The following is a 21,253-nucleotide window of genomic DNA, read 5'->3' on the forward strand; positions in this document are numbered from 1 at the left end:
ATGGCCAGCAGGGCATGAGGTACCTGGGTTGAACCCAGGTCTTTGTGCTCACCAGGCAAGCAATTAGACTGCTGAGCTATCTCCCCAACCCTAATTAATTAATTAATTAATTTTTGGCAGAACCAGGGATTGAACTTAGGCCCTTGTGCTTGCCAGGGAAACACTTATTCTACTGAGCCATTTCCCTGGCCCCCAACCCTAATCTTTTTAATACCTGAGAAAATTGGAAAAACAAAAGGAAATTGGAAATAAATCTTTCTACATTTAATACTTGACTTCCTGTTACTGTAGCAGCACTAAAGAGTAAGAGTTGGAGACCTTTATGTTTTGTAGCATTTGCATGTCTGTGTTTCAAGCCAACATGGAAACACTTGAATAGGGTTTGGTATGAATAGGAATATTTGTCACTTAACAAATGTCTTACTTTGAAGTTACAAAGTATGCCTAAGAACACAGGAAATGAAGCTAAGAGGCTTGGATTCAAGTTCAGGACATATAACTTCTCAGAAATAACCTCTCTGGGTCTGGCCAGGTAGCTCAGTGGGCTAAAGCACCTGTTTAGGCAAGTTCAGGGATTGGAGTTCAATCCCTGGTGTGCCGTGCCAGCCCCGCCCCTGGGGCACACTGAGACAGTCACTGAGACTGGGCCTGGTGGTGTGTGCCTGTAATCCCAGCAGTTGGGAAGCTGAAAACAGGAGAATCACTATGAGTTTGATTTGTGTACTGAGACCCTGTAGACCCTGTACTAAATACATTAAAAGAAAGAAAGAAAAAGAACCTCTCTGGGCCCTATTTCTAAAATGAATTTGAATTAAACTACTGAATTCTTTTTCACTCTATAGGTCTCAGTCTGGGCTATGAAAGGAATGTGTCTTGTGTCTTTCTGACTGTGCTGGGGAGAAAGGGGGTGGTGGGAGCTCTTTTCTGCACTGACAGTGTTCTCTTGCTAAGTCCACGGCTCTCCAGAAAATGAGAGAGTCTTGAGTTGAGGGAGAGAATGAGGTATCTGCACATTGAAGTCTGTTCACAGCATCTTCCCTGGTGGCGATCTGGGAACAAGGCTGCGCTGCTGACGTTTATCCAGCCTTTGTGGGTACACTTATCCTCTGTGCTGGGCTAGAATAAACAGTCACTGCCAGAGCTGCTGAGCTAACTGTGACATTGGGTGAGTTTGCTTGACTCATCAAGACTCAGAACTCAGCCACTACTATGGTTTAACTGAGGTGATTGTGTTTTGATTGATGCCTATGAAAATTAATGTGCTGGGGCTGGTGATATGGCTCAGTGGTCTAAAGCACCTACTTGGAACAAACTTCACAAAGCACAGGGACCACGGTTTGATCCCCCAGCACCACATGCCAGCCGCCCCGCCCCCTGGTGGGCTGAGCTGGCCACACACACACACACACACACACACACACAGATAAATAAATGTTTAAAAAAAAAGAAAATTAATGTGCCGTTCCAGTTTTAGTATCTTTGCTGCTGAAGCAAGCACAAATCAATTTTTTGGAATTGGCTAAAACTTGAACCTTCGTGCGGTGGTGATTTTTCATTATTTTATAAATTGCTGTTTACGTACAGAGAGTATTCCTGAAACATTTTAGACTTTTTCTGATGATGAAGGCAAGGTATACATGTATTTTAAATCAGGAGAAAAGATTAAGAAGAAAATAAAAATCATTTGCAAAGCTGGGTGTGGTGGCACGTACTTGTCATCTCAGTACTTTAAGAGGCTGAGGCAGGAGGATCACCATGAGTTCAAGGCCATCCGGAACTGCATAGTGAAACTCCGTCTCACAAAAAGCCAAGCAAAGTAAACCAAAACAAATCAAAATTGGAATTCTGTTTCCCATGATGCATTTTCTTTTCATCATTTGTGTAATAACAGGCTCAAGTGAAATTTCAGTTAACACTTAGCTATTGGGGAACTTGCCTAATCCTCTGTGCTGATGAAAATTGAATCGTGTGTGTTAAATCAAGTGGCGCAAACTCTGCAGGGGCCAAATAGGCAGTGAATGAGTCAGGCCCGTTATAGGACACTGGGGAGGCCTGCACTGAAGAAGTTACTACCATCTCCAGCTTATGGTAGAAATAGGGCCTAATATTAGCACATCTTGGGTTTTATTTATCTTGTATTGACAGTTAAACCAGAGCCTTCATGCTCAGCTACATCTCTAGCCCTTTTTAAATTTTCTATCTTGAGACAGGGTCTTGTTAAGCTGCCTACACTGAATTCGAAATTGCTTTTCTCCTGCCTTAGCCTCCCAAAGTACTGTGATTACAGGCATGAACCACCTATGCCTGCCTAGACCTTCCTAATTTTTAAGAGGGTCTGGAAAAATTAGTTTCTTTTTAACATGGCTCTTCCCCTTGTGAAAAATAAGGTGTAGGTGCAACAAAATAGGGCTATATGTTATACTTGGTCTATTTTGTCACTCCTTACATAAATAATTCGCAGTCTCACAAGATGTACTTTTATTATTGTTATTATTAGTAGTAGTAGTATTTTTTTTTTTTTTTGTGGTGCTGAGGGATTGAAGTTAGGACCTTGCTATTGCCAGGCAAGCGCTTATTCTACTGAGCTATCTCCCCAGCCCTAGAAGTAGTTTTATTAAGCAAAATGTTTTAGAGAGGATGGGGATGAGGAGTCTCTGAACTTTTCATTTTGTGTAAATGCTAGGAAAGTGGTTCAGCATGGTTACGGTAAATTGAAATATAGGTAGTGAAACAGGCCAGATGCTAGAGTTACAGCAGGTATTGTATTCCCAAAAAGGAAAATGTGGGTTGCAGTGTTTATTTTTCCTTGCTAGAACACAGATCCAGTGTGCTGTCCTCTTCTAATATTTTAAGAAATGCGAGAAATTAGATTTCTGTGAAATTTCTTGTTTTTTTTTTTTTTTTTTTTTTTTAATAGATGGTCTGGACCAACCAGAAACCACCCTTTGGTTAAAGACTACGTCTTCAACTCCTGGCCTAGATCAGTTTCCTAAATATGTCCTACAAATCCTAACTCTGACATAGATTAATAGAGTTTTTTGTTATTATTGTTTTGTTTTTTAAAGTAAAGTTTCACTGTGTAGTTCAGGTTGGCCTTGAACTCACTATGAAGCCCAGTCTGGCTTCAAACTCACAGCAGTCCTCCTGCATCAGCCTCTTGAGTCCTGAGATTATAGGCATATGTATCATGCCTGGCAGATTAATAGGTATTAGTAAGAAATAAATCATTCTTGGTGAAGTAGGTTTGGAAAATGGAGGATTAGATGAAATTGAATAGATTTCCTGTCTGAAGGCTACCTTTCTTTTTCTTTCTTTTTTAAAAATGTATTTGGTACAGGGCCTACAGGGTCTCACTACACAGATGGGACTCATAGTGATTCTCCTGTTTTCAGCCTCCCAAGTGCTGGGATTATAGGTGCCTGCCACCATACCCAGTCTCATTTGCCTGCCTCAGCGCACCCTGGGGACAGGGCTGGCTGGGGTCCAACCAGGCACCGTGCTCTGCCTAAGCAGGCACTTTAGTCAGCTGAGCTATTTGGCCATGTGTGTGGGGTCTGTGTGTGTGTTACCCTTCTGAAAGTATGCTAATGTGCCTGGTAAATTACCAGAAAGAAGTAGCCATCAACCTTCCATCTCCACTCCCTCCCTTTTTCTGGGAAGGGGATGTGATGCTCCTGCTGAAGCAGTTTCTGCCTGTTCACCAGATCCTGCCCCTGCCTCTTTAGGGTTCTTGTTTACAGATCCATCTCTGCTTCTTTGCCTCCTCTTGTTCTGTTTATCTGTACTTGGTTTCCTCCTATTTAATCAAAACAATTACTCTTAAACTGTACACAAAAATTAACTTCAAATGGATCAGAGACCTAAATGTGAGAGCTAAAACTATAAGCTTCTTAGAAGAAAATGAAGATGGCTTCATGACCTAGAATTAAAGAAAACCTTCTAAAATACTATAAGAGAGGAAAAAAAAAAGCATAAGCAATAGAAGAAAAAAAATGGATAAATTGGACCTCATTACAACTTTTTAAATTCATTTTTATTTTTTTGGCGGAACTGGGGATTGAACTCAGGCCCTTGCTCCTGCCAGGGAAGCACTTATTCTACTGAACCATCTCCTTGACCCCTCATTACATCTTTAAAAACCTCCGAACTTTTGTGCTATAAAGAACGTCATCAAGAAAATGAAAACAAGGCCGGTGAGATAGCACAGCAGAGTAAGCGCTTGGTTTGGCAAGCACACCGCATCCCCCTGCCCCGCCTGTGATAGATTCTGGGCATGGTGGTGCACACCTGTAATCCCAGCACTAGGGAGGCCGAAAACAGGATCACTGTGAGTCTGAGCTATATACTGAGACCCTGTACACACACACACACACACACACACACACACACACACACACCTAAAAAAGAAAGAAAAGATAATCCATAACCTGCAAAAATATTTGTAAAAAATACTTAGTACCTGTCTTAGTTACTTTTCTCATTGCTAAGATAAAATATCCAACACTCACAGGAAGAAAGAAGTCTGTAGAGGTTTCAGTTCGGCAGGCTTCAAGGCAGCATGGCTTGGCAGAGGACCATCACAGAGGAGAAACAGCCTCTGGCAAATCAGGGCAGGCAGAAGGTGGCAGGCAGCATGTGAATGACAAGTGGCTAGCACTTAGACTCAGGGTGGGGCACCCATAATCCTACCCAGAACTGTGCCAGACCAATCAGCGGACTAATTTAGTAATCACACACCCTTGATCCCAGCATCACACACTCCAGATCCGGGCATCTCTGAAATGCCCCACTTATGACCTCATGAGGCTTTAGGGGGACATCTAGACATAAGCCATAACAGTACCATTGGCCATCAGGGACATCCAAATGAAGGCCACAGTGTGATTCCACTTCTTTACTACTGGAATGGCTTTTTAAGTAAAAAGACATAATAATAAGTATTGCCGAGGATGCAGAAAAATTGGAATTCATATGAGCCACTGGTGGGAATGTTGAACACAGGGGCCTCTTTAGGAAATAGTGGCATTTCCTTAGACAGACAGAGCGGCTGCTTCCATACAGATTAGCTTTTTGTTGCTGAATATCTTAAAATATTCCACAAAAATTATACAACTAAAAAAACAGGTTTATTTCTCAACTTTGGAGGCTGGTAGTCCAAGATTGGGCAGCCCTCTTGGCTTAGCCTGTACCGAGGCCCGTGTGGCCCAATAATGCTGCTGTGTGGGGCAGCAAAGAACCATGTTTCCGTAGGGAGACTCAGGGTCAGGGTCAGGTTTCTGAAACAGCTCATTCTAGAGCAAACTTGCTCTTGGAGACCAGTATTCTTTTTTGAGCGCAGTGCCCCAGTGGCCCATGGACTCCTAGGCCCTACTTCTTAAGGTGTCCACGTCATAGAGGCTGGGGTATAGTTCGGCTATGTCACCTTCAATTTCCTCAGAATTCTTCCCCTTGCTTCAGACATACTTATCCCATTGTTTTTGCCACTTCCGAAGCAGTTCTGGATGTCTTCTGTGTCTTTAATTGTGCTTCTTGTGTCTTTAGTTGTGGCTGCTCTGATGTCCCTGCGTTGATGCAAAATGTTTAGCATTCACTATCATTTTGACTTTGAGGGAGAGCCAGGAATTGCATAGCACCAGATCTAGCAGAGTGGATGAGGGTGTGCTGTCATGTTTTTATGAGTTTGCCTTTCTGTTGGACGGCACTGGGCAACCGCATTCATTGTATTTTTTAATCACTCTGTATAAAGACACTCAGAAAAGAGGGCTTCCAGAACTGCTTCAGAAGTGGCAAGAACAATTTGATAAGTGTGTTTAAAGTGAGGGAGGAGACTTTTTTTTTGCAGTACCGGGGATTAAACTCAGAACCTTGTGCTTGCCACGCAAGTACTTATTCTACTGAGCCATCTCCCCGGCTTAAGGGGGAGACTTTTGAGGGAGATTAGTGGCATTGTATCTTTCTGTAATAAAGTTTTTAAAAAAGATTTTAACTTTCACTATATATTTACTTTCCTATTCAGTCTTTTGGCCCAGGAGACAGGGAGTCAGCCTGGATTTCTCTCTCACCCTCCATGTGGCCTGTCATACAGCTGAATCTCTTCATTACCTCTCTTATTTCTGTCTGCACTGCCATTGCTTCAGTTCCTTTTATCATTCATTAAGCTCCATGAGGTCAGGAATCTGTTTTCTTCCTCCCTGTCTGTATTACTTGGTACATTGAATGTTACACACGTTATTTATTAGTGAATGAACTCGCAGAGGAATTCATCTTCTTAGTTTCATTACTCTCTGCTCCTGCTGAATTTTTCTCTTTGAAATTCAAGTCTAACAAAGTCTTTTGCTTGGAATCATTAAACAACTTCTTTGCTTAAAGGATAAAAAGTTGAGCCTGTTGGGTTGTCTAAAGCCCCTTCATGATGTAGCCCCTTTGTGCTTTCCTGCTTCACCTTGTCTGCACACCTCCTTTTCCCAATACTGTGTTCTCCAAACTAAGTGAAAATCCCTTTTTACTTCAGATCGTACTAGAGCACATATAACAGTAATTGTGTAAACACTTGTACATGAAGGGCAAGGACAGTCTCACTCACTTGTGTAAGTAACATCACCCCATGGCGACATACACAGTGCCTACCATGCAGAAGTACTCAGTAAGTGCTTGATTAAGTGAGTGACTGAGTTGGAAATCAGAGTAGATTAGTGCTAGTTTTTCTGGCAGTATGGCCTCTTAAGCACTGGACTCTGACTGGCCAGTCAGCTTTGAATGGTGTACAAAGAGTATCATTGAATGGCTGGATGAGCCTCAATCCATCAGCACTGCAGGGGAATGGTGGTAATGGTGGGTCATGTCCGTTGATATCCCGAATGGCCTGGGCCTGGCAGTGGATGCAGCTGCATATCCGAATAGCTCTTCAGTATAATGGATGATCAGCCTAACACTTGGGTCATAAAACATTGATTTGAGCCATAGTAAGTGCAGGCAATTTGGGTGACAAATACATATGTGGTTACAACTACTTGGTCACAACAAATTGGCCTAGTAGATCATCACACCATAAGGACATACATTTTCATCACATGTATGCTGTCATGTCCACATATTAAGAACCTATAACCTAAATACATTACCAACATACCACCCAGGTGTAGTGGTGCATGCCCATAATCCCAACACTCTGGCAGGCTGAGGTAGGTGGATTGCAAATTTGAGCTGAGCTTGGGCAGGTTAGCACTAACATTGAGATCCTATCTCAAGATCTAAATGAATGAATGAAGGAATAAATAGATAAATAAATAAAGAGTTGGGACTGTATTGTGATGGCCCTGAGTTCAGTTCCCCGTACTGCAAAACAAAACCAAAAATGAAACAAAGCAGAGGCACACATTTGAACAAACAGGACAAACATCTCCCCTACCTAGGACATAATGTAGTGTCCTAGAGTTACCAGTTAGACAAATTGGTTACACAAGTCCTCCCTGCTGCTCCTTGTCTCACTGTTTTCTCACATTTGGTCCAGCTAAGGGAGACATCTACATTAACATATTTTTTAGTCTAGGTAGTGACTTGAATCAGTAGAATTTTCTTTCATTCTTTTTTCTGGCTGGAAACCAAGTCTACATTTCTGAACCAAACTGAGTAGATTATAATGAAAGGATAATAATAACAACAGCAGAAGACAAAAGCTCTCTTACATAGAATTTTGAAGTAAAGTCACAGATCGAACAAAAGATATTTAAATTAACTAGTGAACAAAGTAAGAGCTTTTCAAATGGAACAGGGCTTCTTGCCAATCCCCTCAAAGTGCCCCGGGCCTCTTTCTCATTTGCTGCCATTATTTCAGCCCATATATCTAAGGATGTTTTATTTCTAGTCGCGTTCTCTTCCCACCATGTAGTGGCTGCCTAGTTGGCACTAACTGCCTGTTTATTGGATTGGAAGGCGTCAGGCCTCAGGAGTTAAAGGTTGTTCTCTAAAGAAAATAAAATGTGAATAATTGTAGCAGTGAATAGAAACTATAATATCTGACTTCATCGCAGCAACAGAATTGGAAGTGAAGCGATAGCATATATTTATATATAAAGTTAGATTACCCTGAAAGGTTTTAAAATAGTGACTTAGATAACTTGTTTGGGAATTCATCTGTAAACGAGATCTATTTGTGGTTCTTTTCTCTCCATTTTGTAACTTTTAACTTAACAGGTCTTTTTTTTTTTCAGAGAGAATAAGATTTATTCTTATAAATAAAGACTTCATTTAAAGCTCATAAGCATACAATGTATACATAAAATGAATAAGGATAAGAGCTTTTAAATTTTATGCCTATTAATATTTTAGGGTGCTGGGGATTGAACCCAAGGTTTCGTGTATGCTAGTCAAGTGCTCTGCCACTGAGCTACATGTCTGGCCCCTGTGTTAATATTTTATTCATTGCTTTGTTCTAAAAAAAATTTAAGGTAGTATTTGTAAAATTTTTCTTTCTTTTTTTTTAAAGACAGGGTCTCACTGTTCAATTTAGGCTGGGTTGGACTCACTGTGGAGCCTAGGCTGGCCTCAGACTAGCAGCAATCCTCTTGCCTCTATCTCCCAAGTGCTGGGATTACAGGTGTGCAACACCACTCCTAGTAGAAAAGATAAATATATTTCCTTTATTATAGAGGTAAAAAGTAGTTTGGCCGACCTACTGTAGATAAGTAAGTAGATACCTAGAAGAAATAGTGGTAGAAGAAATATTTAAGTAATTAAATGACTTATTTGAGGTTATATAAATAATCTAGTTAACCGTTTATTAGCTAAATTGAAACAAGCAACCAAGATAAATTCTAAAATATATGAAAATGTCACTTGACAACCCAAGGGGTTTTGGTGGCCTGAGACTGCACAAGTTTGAGACACAGTAGTTAAGATTATTACTCACCTGCCTGATTGCAAAGATGTAGCCTCTGTGGAGAATCACATACTCTGTGCGATGCTGACCTCCAGGAGTAATGCTTTCCCACAAGGCATGCAGGTTCCTGTCAGTCCGCAAAGACTGTTTTGTGCTTTTAACATAACTCTTTATTGTTTGCTCTACTGTTTTTATTTTGGAAACATGGGTACTGTAGAAGCTTTCAGTTCTGACAGTGTCGGGAGAGAGGAGGAAACTGCACTTTCTTACTTAGCATCTCCTGGTTGATGGCTTCAGAGCTAGATGCTTGGCTTTGTTTTTCTAGACGGGCTTTGCCAGTTGTTGTCAAGTTAGTTGATACCTTTCTGGGCGCTGTGTCTTTAGAAACTGGCTTCATTGGAAGTTCTTGACTTCAGCGATAGAAGATTGAATTGACAATATCTAGAGCAGAGGCTCCCAACCCTTTGGTGAGTTGACAGGGCAAGGTAACATAATAACCCTGGCTGCCTTTGCTTAGCATGCAAAGAACCCTTCCTTGGCATGCCTTCCTAGCCTCATTTTCTTTGCTCTGGCCATCCCAACCTGTCTCTCTTCTCCAGTCACCCACATATTTGAACACATCTGACTGAGTGCTTGCACTTACCTCCATCCTGATCAGACTTCCTGATCCTTTTCTCTACTGGCAACTTCAGTTATTCTAGGCTTAGTTCCTTTCTTTTGTGAAGAGCCCATAAACGCTTAGAAGAAGGTTGATATGGTAATTAAGAGAAATGATTAGAAGAAAGAAGAGTCTGGAGCTAAGGAGATTAGTCTTGGGTGACAGTGATGGTCCTATGATCTGAGATGTCTAATATGATAGCCACAGGTACTAATTGAAATTAAAATTCAGTTTCTCATGTCACTAGCCACATTTCAAGTGTTTAATAGCCATGGGTTAAGTAGATTTCTATCGTAACAGAAGTTCTAGTGGACAGCACTGCCCAAAGTCAATTCCCTAAGTAAAAATAGCTTTCCCTTAACCTAGCTATGTTTAATGAGTTGCACCTTAAACACTGGGCTATTCATGTACTTCAGCTCATTTCAGACTGAGTGTATTGTGAATCAGAGTGATCATGATGCTATTACTGTAAGTATTAATGTAGTTAGAATAACAAAATCTAATTAGTGTCTATCATATAAATACATAAAAATAGCTTCCTAGTAAGTAGCTCTTAAATGTCCTTCTGTTATCCATTTCTCTTTTCCCACCTACGCCTACTATTACAAAGAGGCACAAAGTAATAATAATAAAAATAAATACACACACACACACACACACACACACACACACACACACATATAAAGCTCACTTCTACTGAGGTTGGAATATCCCTGTGTGCAAAACTTACAATGGTGTTGCCTTTCGCGGTTGTGATTATCTTGTCTTTGGACCAGCAGTCTTTGCTGTACTTGCTCTTTGAGGACGTTTCATTTAATGGACCAAAAGTCATCTGGAGGTTTTCTTTACCACAGTTGTCTCCTTATCCCTCACCCTACCCAGTCCAACAGCGAGTGTCTTTCCCCCAAAGGATATTATTATGGTCTTTTCTCCATTTTCATGCTCACAGCTTGTTTGAAGTCACTAGCATGTCCCCTCTGGATGATGGCAGCACCTCCTAACTGGTCATGCTGCTTTGTCTTTTCCCCTAAGATGATTTCTCCATAAAACAGGCAAGATAGCAAAATGTTCTAGAAAGGCATCCCTATCTTTTTGTTGTTTTGTTGTTTTGAGACAGGGTTCAGGCTGGGCTTGAGCTTGCCGTGTAGCCCAGGCTGGTCTTGAACTTGCAGTAACCCTCCTGCCTCACCCTCCCCAGTGCTGGGAGGATATTCTATCCTATGGCTCTCTTGTTTACGACTTCTTGCCAGACACAGAAACAGGGTTGTGGTCCTGCCCTTGCCCTCACACCTGAGGCCACCACCACTCCATGCTTCTGTCCCTGCGCTTTAGCCATCCTGGCCTTCCTCAGGTTCCTGAGGTGCACTTCATCTTTTCTGCCTTAGGGACATTTTCTTGCTACTTCCTTGAAATTTTTATTTGTTTGCTTGATTGTTTTTTGGTCTTACTAAATAAATAGTCCAGGCTGGCCTTCAGCTTGCAGTCACGCCTGCCTCAGCCTCTCCAGTGCTGGGATTATAAGTATGTACTGCCATGACCGGCTTGTGTCAGTCGTTTCTCTTCAGTGTCAAAGCCTCAGCTCTGGGGTTACTTCTTTAGGAAAGACTGTGTTTTCTACCCTTTCTAAGGTAGGCTGTTCCACCCTGTACTGTCTATACAGTGTCACTCTTATTGTCTGGGATGACAACTCTTTGTTTATATGGTGTTTATTTCTACTAAAATATAAATTTCATGTGGGTAGGACCTATAACCGTGCCTGGCACATGTAATTGTGCTCAACAACTTGTAACACTGAACAGCTGCTTCCTATGGGAGATCTAGGAACTTGCCCACCCTTTCTCTCTCCCTGGTCAGCGTCTCCTTGCTGAGTTCCCTGTGTGCAAGAAGGAATCTCCATGTAGTTTAGATGTGACATCTTCGGTGCCCTTTTTATAGTATGAACTAGTGACTTTGTGGCTGAACTTCATCTTTTACTTTGTGAAATCATGCACACAGTTTTTTGAATGGTTAGTTTCAGCTGGAAAATACAGTGAACAATACATCTGGAAATATTCTGTCATGTTTGAGCTGAGAAATTGTAGAGAACCAGCTGCTGATTTGAAAGGCCTTTATTATGATACAGATGGTCTATTGTCTACAGAAGCACCGGCTATCACACAGTAGTATGTGTGTTGCCTTTTCTGAGCTATTAACTTAGGGGAAAAAAACTTGTATTCCCAAATTTATGCATGACTTGTATTCCCTAAGAATAGTCTATTGTGTTCTTTTCTTTAGCTGATTTGCTGTTCATTTAGGAGTTTTTCTTAACTCAGTTTTTTTTTTTTTTCCTTTTTTAAATTCAAAAGCTAAATGACCAAAAAGGATTGAGATCTTTTTCACTGTGGGTTTAAAATATTTCACAGGTTTAGGCAGTAAAATGTGGTTTACATTTATGATTTAGCACACTAGGTAAACTCATCTTTCTGGACAAAGTGGGTGAATTCCACCACTTACTATAGTAAGTTTACTTGTTATAGGATGCTGTATAGTCATGATATCATGAAATAGAAAGGGCGCAAGAGATGGAGGGATGAAAGGGAAAGAGATGGGAGAGGGAGTTAAAAAAAATATGTTGTGACCATGTACCAACTCTGCACAATGAATGTAATCATTACATACCAAAAGAATGTATTAATAGGGGCTGGGGAGATGGCTCAGTGGAATAAGCACTTGCCTGGCAAGCTCAAGGGCCTAAGTTCAATGCCCGGTTCCACCAAAAAAGAAAAAAAAAAAAAAGAATGTATTAATAAATGAAATTTTACCAGCCAAATAGCTCAGTGGATTAAAGTGCAGGCAAGCAGGGGTGGGGCAGGAGAGTGGGTCTGATCCCTGGGCCTGCCATCCCCGCCCTGCCCCTGGGGCATGCTGAGAGGGTAATTGAGACTGGGTGTGATGGCAAGCTTGGGAGGCTGTAAGCAGGCAGGTCACTACGAGTCCCATCTAGTAGTGAGACCCTGAACACCCTGTAGATCCTTCCCTAAAATACAAAAAAAAAAAAAAAAAAGAGAGAGAGATTGACATCCAAGCCTTCCATATGAGTTATTATATTTTATTTTACTTTTTGTCTTTTTTGAGACAGAGTTTCACTGTGCAGTTCATCCTGGCCTCCAATTCATTGACCCTCCTGCCTCAGCTTTCTAAGTGCTGGAATTACATCTAGGCCTGTCCCACCATGCAGGGCTTCATAGGAGTAAGACAATACTCTTATGTCTCCTGAATCCTGAAAATACGCCTTAGTTTAAAGACAATATGGAGAGCCGCCAGATACCTCAGTGGATTACAGTGCCTACTTAGAGGGCAGGGACCAGAGTTAGCTGGCACACTTTGCTGCCCACACCCCTGGAATGCACTGAGACTGTGATTGAGACTGGGTGTGATGGCATGCACCTGTAATCGCAGTGCTTGGAGGCTAAAAACAGGAGGATCACTATGAGTCTGATCTGTGTAGTGTAGTGTAGTGTAGTGAGTAGACCCTGTAGTAAATACATAAGAGCAAAAAGCAAAAAAAAAACCCCTTAGACTTCCCAAAATAAAAGACGGATGAAAAATGGGCAAGTGAAATGAATAGGCAGATCAGCAGAAGCATAAAGGGCACTGGGATATGCTCTGCTCCCGTACCAGCTCCGTACAAAGATTGTTAAGTGTGCACTACAAGCATATAGTCTTAATCTTATCTTTGTAATGACAGAAATTGTATTTTCACATTTCAGAAAAGAAATGGGCAGTAGAGGTCTACATTCACTCAAAATTTGCTAAGCATTCATATAACCACTGTTAGTATTTGCTTTTATTCTTTCAGTGTTTTTGTTATATACATAGGAATTTTATTTCTTATGATAGCATAGTTCTTTGTTTTTGTTTTTTTGGCAGAACCGGGGATTGAACTCGGGCCCGTGTGCTTGTAGTTGTTTGTATTACTTCTTTTAAATGAAATATAATGTCATAAGAATTGTTTATTTATTTGATATAGGGTCTTGCCATGCAGTTTGGATTCATAGTGATCCTTCTGTCTCAGCCTCCCCACTGCTGGGATTACAGGTGTGCATCACCACTCCTAGAGTTCTGGGGCCTGCATGCCATGTAGTACTGGGGATCAAACTTGGGACTCTGTGCTTGCCAAGTAGGCACTTATGCCGCTGAGCTATCTCCCCAGCTCTGTCATAAGGGTTTTACAATAGTGTTGATTCTCGAATCTTTTTTTTTTTTTTTTTGTGGAACCGGGGATTGAACTCAGGCCCTTGTGCTTGCCAGGGAAGCGCTTATTCTACTGAGCCATCTCCCTAGCCCCTTAAATCATTGTTTTAATGACCCCCATAGTACTCAAATTAAAGATAAATCTTAATTTACTTAATTGAAGAAATTATCTAAAAAGTGTTTTAGCTGTGGTAATTAATTAATTAACATCAGTGAATAGTTGTTATAACTAATAAAAGTGAATATTTTAATGAATATTGTTATTACCACATTGGTATTATTGTTGGGTATATAGAAGTAGAATTCCTAGGTATGACATTTTTATGTTTTCTAATATACAAGCCAAAGATTTTCCACAGATAATATACCGGTTTATATGGCCACCGATGGGGTACAAACCTAATCCATTGTTGAATTTAGTGTTATGTGGTACTTCTTTTAAAGTTGCTCTATAAGTATAGGGAAAAACGTTTGTTCGTTTCACTTTAATGTTACATGGTGAAGTTGCATGTTTGGTTTCTAGTATCAAAGTCATTGTTGCTTTAGATATGTTTCCCAGTTCCAATAACTTTTACTTTTTTTGGTATCGGACCACCTAATTTTAATTTAGACATTTGATACAACCTTTTAGAGATGTGGCAGATTTTGTCAGTTCTGTGCATATGAACGTGTCTTCTCGATGATGGATTTCTCTTTTCCCTTCCTCAAGGATCCCTCCACGTTCGTCAGCATAACGTTGTGCACACGTACTCGGTGTTGCTATCCACATGTGTTGTGGAAGTTACCGTAATGGCTGTCTGAGAATTTCTGTTTCAGTTATGAATTTTTTTTTTCATTTGCAGGTTGGGAAAGAGACTGTTCAAACCACTGAGGATCAGATTTTGAAGAGAGATATGCCACCAGCATTTATTAAGTGAGTAATTAAAATATTCTGTTGCTAAACCGATTCTAGGAGCAATTGTTTTTTGAATAGAAAACTTTGGTTTACAGTTGAAGTGACAACTTTTTGTCTTCCGACACTTCTTTGTGCAAATGATAAATCTCTAAATTAAGAAGCCTAGTAACAGTTTTTGATAAGGACATGGGATGAGCACCTGGAGCCTTCATGTATCACTGTTGGGGATGTAAATTGGTACAGATACGTTGGAAAACAGTGTTCCTTAGTGAGGTAGAAGATAGCAGTTCCACTCCTGCATATGTTCTCTAGAGATACACAGGCACACATATACTGAAATCCCAATACAGAAATATTTATTTCATTGTTCAGGATGACCCACTAGCTTATCTATAGGAGAATGGATTAAAATAATCATAATGTAGCCATAAATTTTAGTAAGTAATAAAAAGGAGTGAGAAATTTTCACTTTAAAATGATGAATTCTATGTTACATGAGTTTCACTTCAGTTGAAAAAAAAAAAAAAAGGAATGAATAAATCTTAGAAGTAATTACGGGAGGTTGTGTGTGGTGGTGCACGCCCATAACTGCAGTGCTCAGGAAGCTGGGGGAGGAGGGTTGCTGTGAGTTCAAGGCCAGCCTGAGCTACATAGTGTGTTCAGTGCCATCCTAGCATATGTAGTGAGACCTTATCTCAAAACACAAATAATCAAACAACACCAACCAAAGAAATAATTTGTGCTGTTTAGGGGATGCCTATTTATATGGTAAAAAGATAAAAATTAGCAAGGAAATAGGGTCACCAAAGTCTTTGGGCGAGAACAAGTAGTTTATACTCAGGGAGAGGCACACCAGGCTTCTAAAGTGGTAATAATATTCTGTTTCTTGACTTAGATGATGAGTTACGTGGGTGGTGGTTCTTTAATTATTCACTATATTATGTATTTTACATCATTTTTCATGATGTATATTATTTACTACAGTTTTAAATATAACTGAAAGTGTACCTACATCTTTATCTTTCTTGTGCTCTAGCATTTTTATTGAGAAGATACAAACATTTTACTCATACTGCTGTCTTATTTCTAATTTGAGAGTTCTTTTTTTTGACAAAACTGGGGATTGAACTCAGGTCCTTGCGCTTGCCAGGCAAGTGCTTATTCTCCTGAGCCATCTCCCTGACCCCTAATTTGAGAGTTCTATAGCTCTGTTTCTTTTATGTATCAGCAAGGAAGGTACTGGGTCATCTACTTTTGTAGGTTCTCTTTTGAGTGTCTTTTCATCTTAACTTTGTTGGACTTGAACTTAAATCTACCATACTAAATACACAAAAAAGTTTGAAGGAGGAAAGGTTTATTTTGGCTCTGGGTTTCAGAGGTTTCTTTCTGTGATCAACAGACTTTATTCTTGGCTCTGTGATGAGGTGGAAACAGCAGGGTGGAGGGGCTTATTGGGGAGGGAAGCTACTCACGCTGTAGAGTCAGACAGGGTGTGCGTGGGGGGAGGGGGAGACAGAGTCCGAGAGACAGATAGACAGATACAGTCAGACAGTGAGGGAGTGGCTGAGGATGTCGCATGTTATGCCTTTTCCTTCAACCAGGCCCCACCTCCTAGTTTTGCCACTCCCCACTCATGCCCTCCAAGTATGAATCCACTGTTGGGCATGGTGGTGCACACTTGAAGTCCCAGCTACTTGGGAGGCTGAGGTGAGAGGATTGCTCCAGTCCAGAAGTTCTGTGCTGCAGTGCGCTAAATTCAGCATCAATATGGTGATCTCCAGGGAGCCAGGGACCACCAGATTGCTTAAGGAGACCAGCCAAGGTCAGAAAGTTTGAATCCACCAGAGGGCTAGCCTCATGAGTGAATCACCCTCCACAGCCCATCAGTTGCCAGCCAGGCCCCCAGCACTTGGCCTTTTGGGGTCTGTTTTAGATCCAAGCCATCGCATCTTACATTAAAAACTTCTGTGGGAGCTGGGGAGCTAGCTAGGTGGCCTAAGCACCTACCTGTCAAGCACAGGGACTTGGGTTTGATCCCTGATACTGCATCCCCACCATGGGCATGCTGTGTAAGCCATGAAAACCAGGCATGGTGGTGGATGCCTGTAATTCCAGTGCTAGGGAGACTGAAACAGGAGGATCATTGCAAGTCCAAGCTGCACAGTGAGACCCTGCACCAAATAAATAAATAAATAAATAAATAAATAAATAAATAAATAAATAAATAAAGGTACTGTAGTTCTAGTGTGTACCAGGTTGCCCTTGACCCCCTGGAAGGGTTAGAGTTTGATGAGGCAGTGAAGAAGACTGCTAGCCTTGTCAGATAGCCCTGACGTTTTAGGTTATGAATATTATTTCCTTGATAAATGGAATTTGTCAGGAAACTCATCCCTGCTCATTCCCAGACTCTTGATATGTGCTGTGCATTCTCATAGAGTTCCTTGGGGGTTTAGAAAAATGAAAGAGGAATAAACTCTAGTTGTGATAAAATCTGCAAAACAAAGCTTCATTGATCACTCTGGGTGGTAACTAGTGTGCCAACTGCTTACTCTATAATAGGTAATTTGTTTTGTTTCGTTTTTTGATTTTTTGAGACAGAGCCTTGCCTCTGTAGTGCAGGCTGACCTGCCTTGAATTCATTGTGTAGCCCAAGCTAACCTCACACTTGCAGTGATCCTGCTGCCTCAGCCTTCCGAATGTTGGGATTACAGGCTTGCGCCACCACGCCCAGCTTCTGGAATCGGTAATTTAAAGGAAAGAAATATTTATCCTCTATTTCTTGTGTAAACTTTTTTTTTTTTTTTTTGCCAAATCGGGGATTGAGCTCAGGCCCTTGAGCTTGCCAGGGCGCTTATTCCACTGAGGCATCTCCCCGCCCCCCTCTGTAAACTTTGTTTCAAAATAACCTAATACTTCTAATTGATGGGGGAATATATATGGGATGATAAAAGTTAAAAAAATCAACTGGATGTGGTGGTGTTGTACATTTGTAATCCCAGCACTTGGGAGGCTGAGTCAGGAGGACTGCCATGAGTTCAGGGCCAGCCTGGGCTACATAGTGAGTTCAAGGCTAGCCTGAACTATATAGTGAGAATCTCTTTCTCTCCCTCCTGCTCCTATACACACAATTAAAATTATCATTGTGTAATTTTTAATGAAATAGTTGGCTTAGGTAAGGATAATCAACAGATAAAACCATTCAGAAGTTTTAAGAATTATTGCACCCCCCAGAAAAAATTATTGCACCCTAATAACAAAAATTTTGATCTTCATGGGGAATCAGAAAAAGTTTATTATGACCAGGTGAAAAATTTGTTGAGCAGTTTACTTAAAAGTACATATAATTTAATCCAGGTGCAGTGGCACATGCTGGTAATTCCAGCACTCTAGGAAGCTGAGGCAGGAAGATACTAAGTTCAGACCTAGCCTGGCCAGTTTAGTGATTTAGCGAGACCTGGACTCAAGAAAGGGGAGGCTGTGGGATATTGGTCATTGTGAAGGCCTGGGTGTGATCATAGTGCCTCCCCCTCAGTATACATATACATACTTATGTGTTCATACCTAAATCCTCATCCTTAATATAAATGCTGCACTCCGAAATACTTGGGAATAGCCTAGTGTACCAACAGTAAGATGGCTGCCAAGCAAATTTGTGTCCAAATAAATATTGTACAATTTAAAACATGGTTCTTTATGTTTTTCTTGCTTTACTTTCGAATGCAAATGAAACAGAAAACAGCAGATGCCTCGATGGGGGGATGGTAGGGGGAAAGAAACAGATGGAAGCCATTAATGACATCCTTGGGATGGTTGAGCAGGACATTCTTCTGGGCTGTTTGTTTGATGTTTAGAAGTTTCCAGGGCCTGACTGACCTCTGTAGTCTACTTTTGCAGGGATTTCTGCCTAGTGACTGCTTAGGCAGCACTAAGGCAGAAAATGCGTTTTAGAAATTCATTGTTCGAGCAGTCTCCAAGAATGCTAGCACTAGAGAGTATAGCAGATTCTTGGCCTCTTGATAGATTTCTAACCAAGCCACCTGACATGTATTTAAGATTTTTTTTTTTTAAAGGGAAGAATATGACATTTTTAGAATTTCAAATACAGTACAGTCAAATAATAGACTGTGTCATTAGCGATTAAGACATGTTGAAAATTGATTCCGTGCCAGTGAAAAATGGCATACAGGCAGAACAGCCCCAACTTGAAATTCCAAAATTCACAAACAAAAGAAAACCAAACTGCAAAACCTGAAAAGCTTCCAAAATTCTGAAACCTTTCTAATCCAATAGATCTTGGATGCGGGTAATTTGACCTGTGTTTGAATCTTCATTGTCAATGAAGGACTGCCAGTGCCCAGAATTTTTCTTATTTTGAAAGAGCCACTTGAAAGTAGAACAAGATTTGCATTGTCACTGGAAGGCTTTCTTCTGGGTGGAGCAAAAGCCCTTTGGCTGCACTGGTAGATAAAGTTCACAATTTACTGAGTTTACCCAAGATTGCGATAGTAGCCTCGCCGTTGCCCAAGAGGTGTATGGTTGTGGGTGCGTGATGGTTGCCATGGACACCACCCTCCTCCTCCTCACGAGGTTCAGGCAGGAGCACAGCTGCTACGCTGTGCTGTTCACGTAGCTGTGAGACTCCCTCGTGAGAAGTCACTTGTGCTGCTAGAGATTGTCAGGGAGCCACTTGCTGCACTCTATATTTGTATCACTGTTGTCATTGTCACCGTCATCATCTCGCTGCAGCAGTAACTGCTAATTATGTGTAATTGATTAATGGGATAGACACGCTCATTTGTCTGGCATGCCAATGCTATATAGAATAGTTTTTATCAGTATATAATAATTGTGAGATGTGTGACAAGTGATTTATTATTAGTAATAAAATGTCAGAGTTTACTGTTTTACTTTAAAGAATAAATTGAACCTAAAGTCACGTATATAATAATAAAATTCATACCTAAGTTTTTATTTTATCTTTCATTGAAATGTAATGTACTCTTCTGCTTTTATTATACTTTTCTTCATGGAGGGAAATAAGGAGAATTACAGTTGGGTTTTTTTTGTATTTTAGGAAAGGGTCTACAGAGTGTTCAGGGTCTCACTGCTAGATCAGACTTGTAGTGATCCTCCTGTTCACAGCCTCCTAAGAGCTGGGATTACAGGTGCGTGCCACCACACCCAGACTCAGTTGCCATCTCAGCATGTGCTTGGGGCAGGGCTGGCACGGCAGGCTTGGGATCGAACCCCCAGCCCTTGCACCTGCTTGCAGGCACTTTAATTTATTTGGCCAGCCCAGAATTACAGTTCTTATAGCTGAGGACTGTGTATAGTTCCAGGTATAGATAATGGTGGTATGCTGGGCTTGTTATATGTGCATTTCATTTTTCTATCTATTATGAAGAAAAAAGGTGGAAATTGATATTACAGAGGAATGTTCGTCATTTTTTGGTCTTTTGAGGCAGGGTCTGACTAGGTAGTTTAGGCTGGCCTTGAACTCACAGAGACCCTTATTCTTGATTGCAGACCTCATGCCTCAGGCTCAGGCATACACCTCTATGCTCAGCTCAAAAAAATCTTCAAAAAACAAAAAAAATAGTTCAGACTGACTGCATAGTAGGACGCCGAGTGCAGAGAAGGAGAGTTAGCACTGTAGGCAGAACTGGTAGAAAGAGGCTTCCCTAAGTAGCAAGCTGGGGCTGGAGGAGTAGAGGAAGGGAGGGCGGGAACTCGGTACAGAGGAAGGCTGAGCAAGCCCGGCGGGTGGCAGCAGCTGAGCTTAGGGAGGTAGCTGCGCCCTGGTGATGAAGGGCCTTGAAAGTTTGGCAGCGCAGTTTACAACGGGCCACGCGAAAGTGGTAGTGCTGGGAGAGTAACCAGATTCATGCCCCAAATTGATGAGAAATAGATGAGAAATGTTTGTCACAAATTATTTTACTTGCCTTGGGAAATTGCCATTGTGGTGTTCAGTGGCGTTACATTCATATTTCCACAGTGGGGCACAAATGAATACAGAAGGCTGTTCTTGGACTCCACCCAGGAGTGCTCAGCATCTGAATTCATCCAAGGGCATCGCTCCTGAGGTGGTCTCATGGAACAAACCCTTGAAAAGGGCGTAGTGCACCCTGTCTGCCAGCAGGCAGGTGACAGTTGCCTTGAGAACTGCAAAGTGTCACGTTTTGCTTCAGCACTGCTCTGAGCAGTCTGAAATCATCAACACTTGGATTGAGTTACCAGCTTGGATTATTTTTGAAACCTATTGCAATGTCTAGGCCTTTTGAATAAATAAAGGAGTGTTCCCAAAATACTATGTGAAAGGGTGCCCTGTTGCTACATGACTCCATTAATCATGTTCTCTGGGGAATTGCCTTGTTATAACTCTTAAAAGCACAATTATACTATCTATACTTTTACATTTTTACCATAATTTATAATCATGGACAAAGAAAATTATTTCCAAAGGGTTCAAATATGCTTATATTTTAGATCTCTTTGACCTAATAGTACCGCATTTTTAGATCACCACCATTTATATTTAACTTTAACATTTTCTTGCTTTTGATCTTGAGCACTTAAACTGATTTGTGAT

At 41.1% G+C, this 21,253-nt stretch overlaps 1 protein-coding gene across 1 annotated transcript in view; it reads left to right on the forward strand.

The window, feature by feature from the left end:
• The window catches only part of Vcl (vinculin), a 129,279-nt gene that overhangs the window by 35,135 nt on the left and 72,891 nt on the right, over nucleotides 1-21,253 (forward strand). Inside the window, exon 2 of the mRNA XM_012515491.2 lies at nucleotides 14,612-14,682. Coding sequence (XP_012370945.1) covers nucleotides 14,612-14,682 — 71 coding nt within the window. The remainder of the gene's footprint in view (nucleotides 1-14,611; nucleotides 14,683-21,253) is intronic.

This window comes from Octodon degus, unplaced genomic scaffold, assembly GCF_000260255.1.
Source record: "Octodon degus isolate 3935 unplaced genomic scaffold, OctDeg1.0 scaffold00005, whole genome shotgun sequence".
Taxonomy (NCBI): Eukaryota; Metazoa; Chordata; class Mammalia; order Rodentia; family Octodontidae; genus Octodon; species Octodon degus.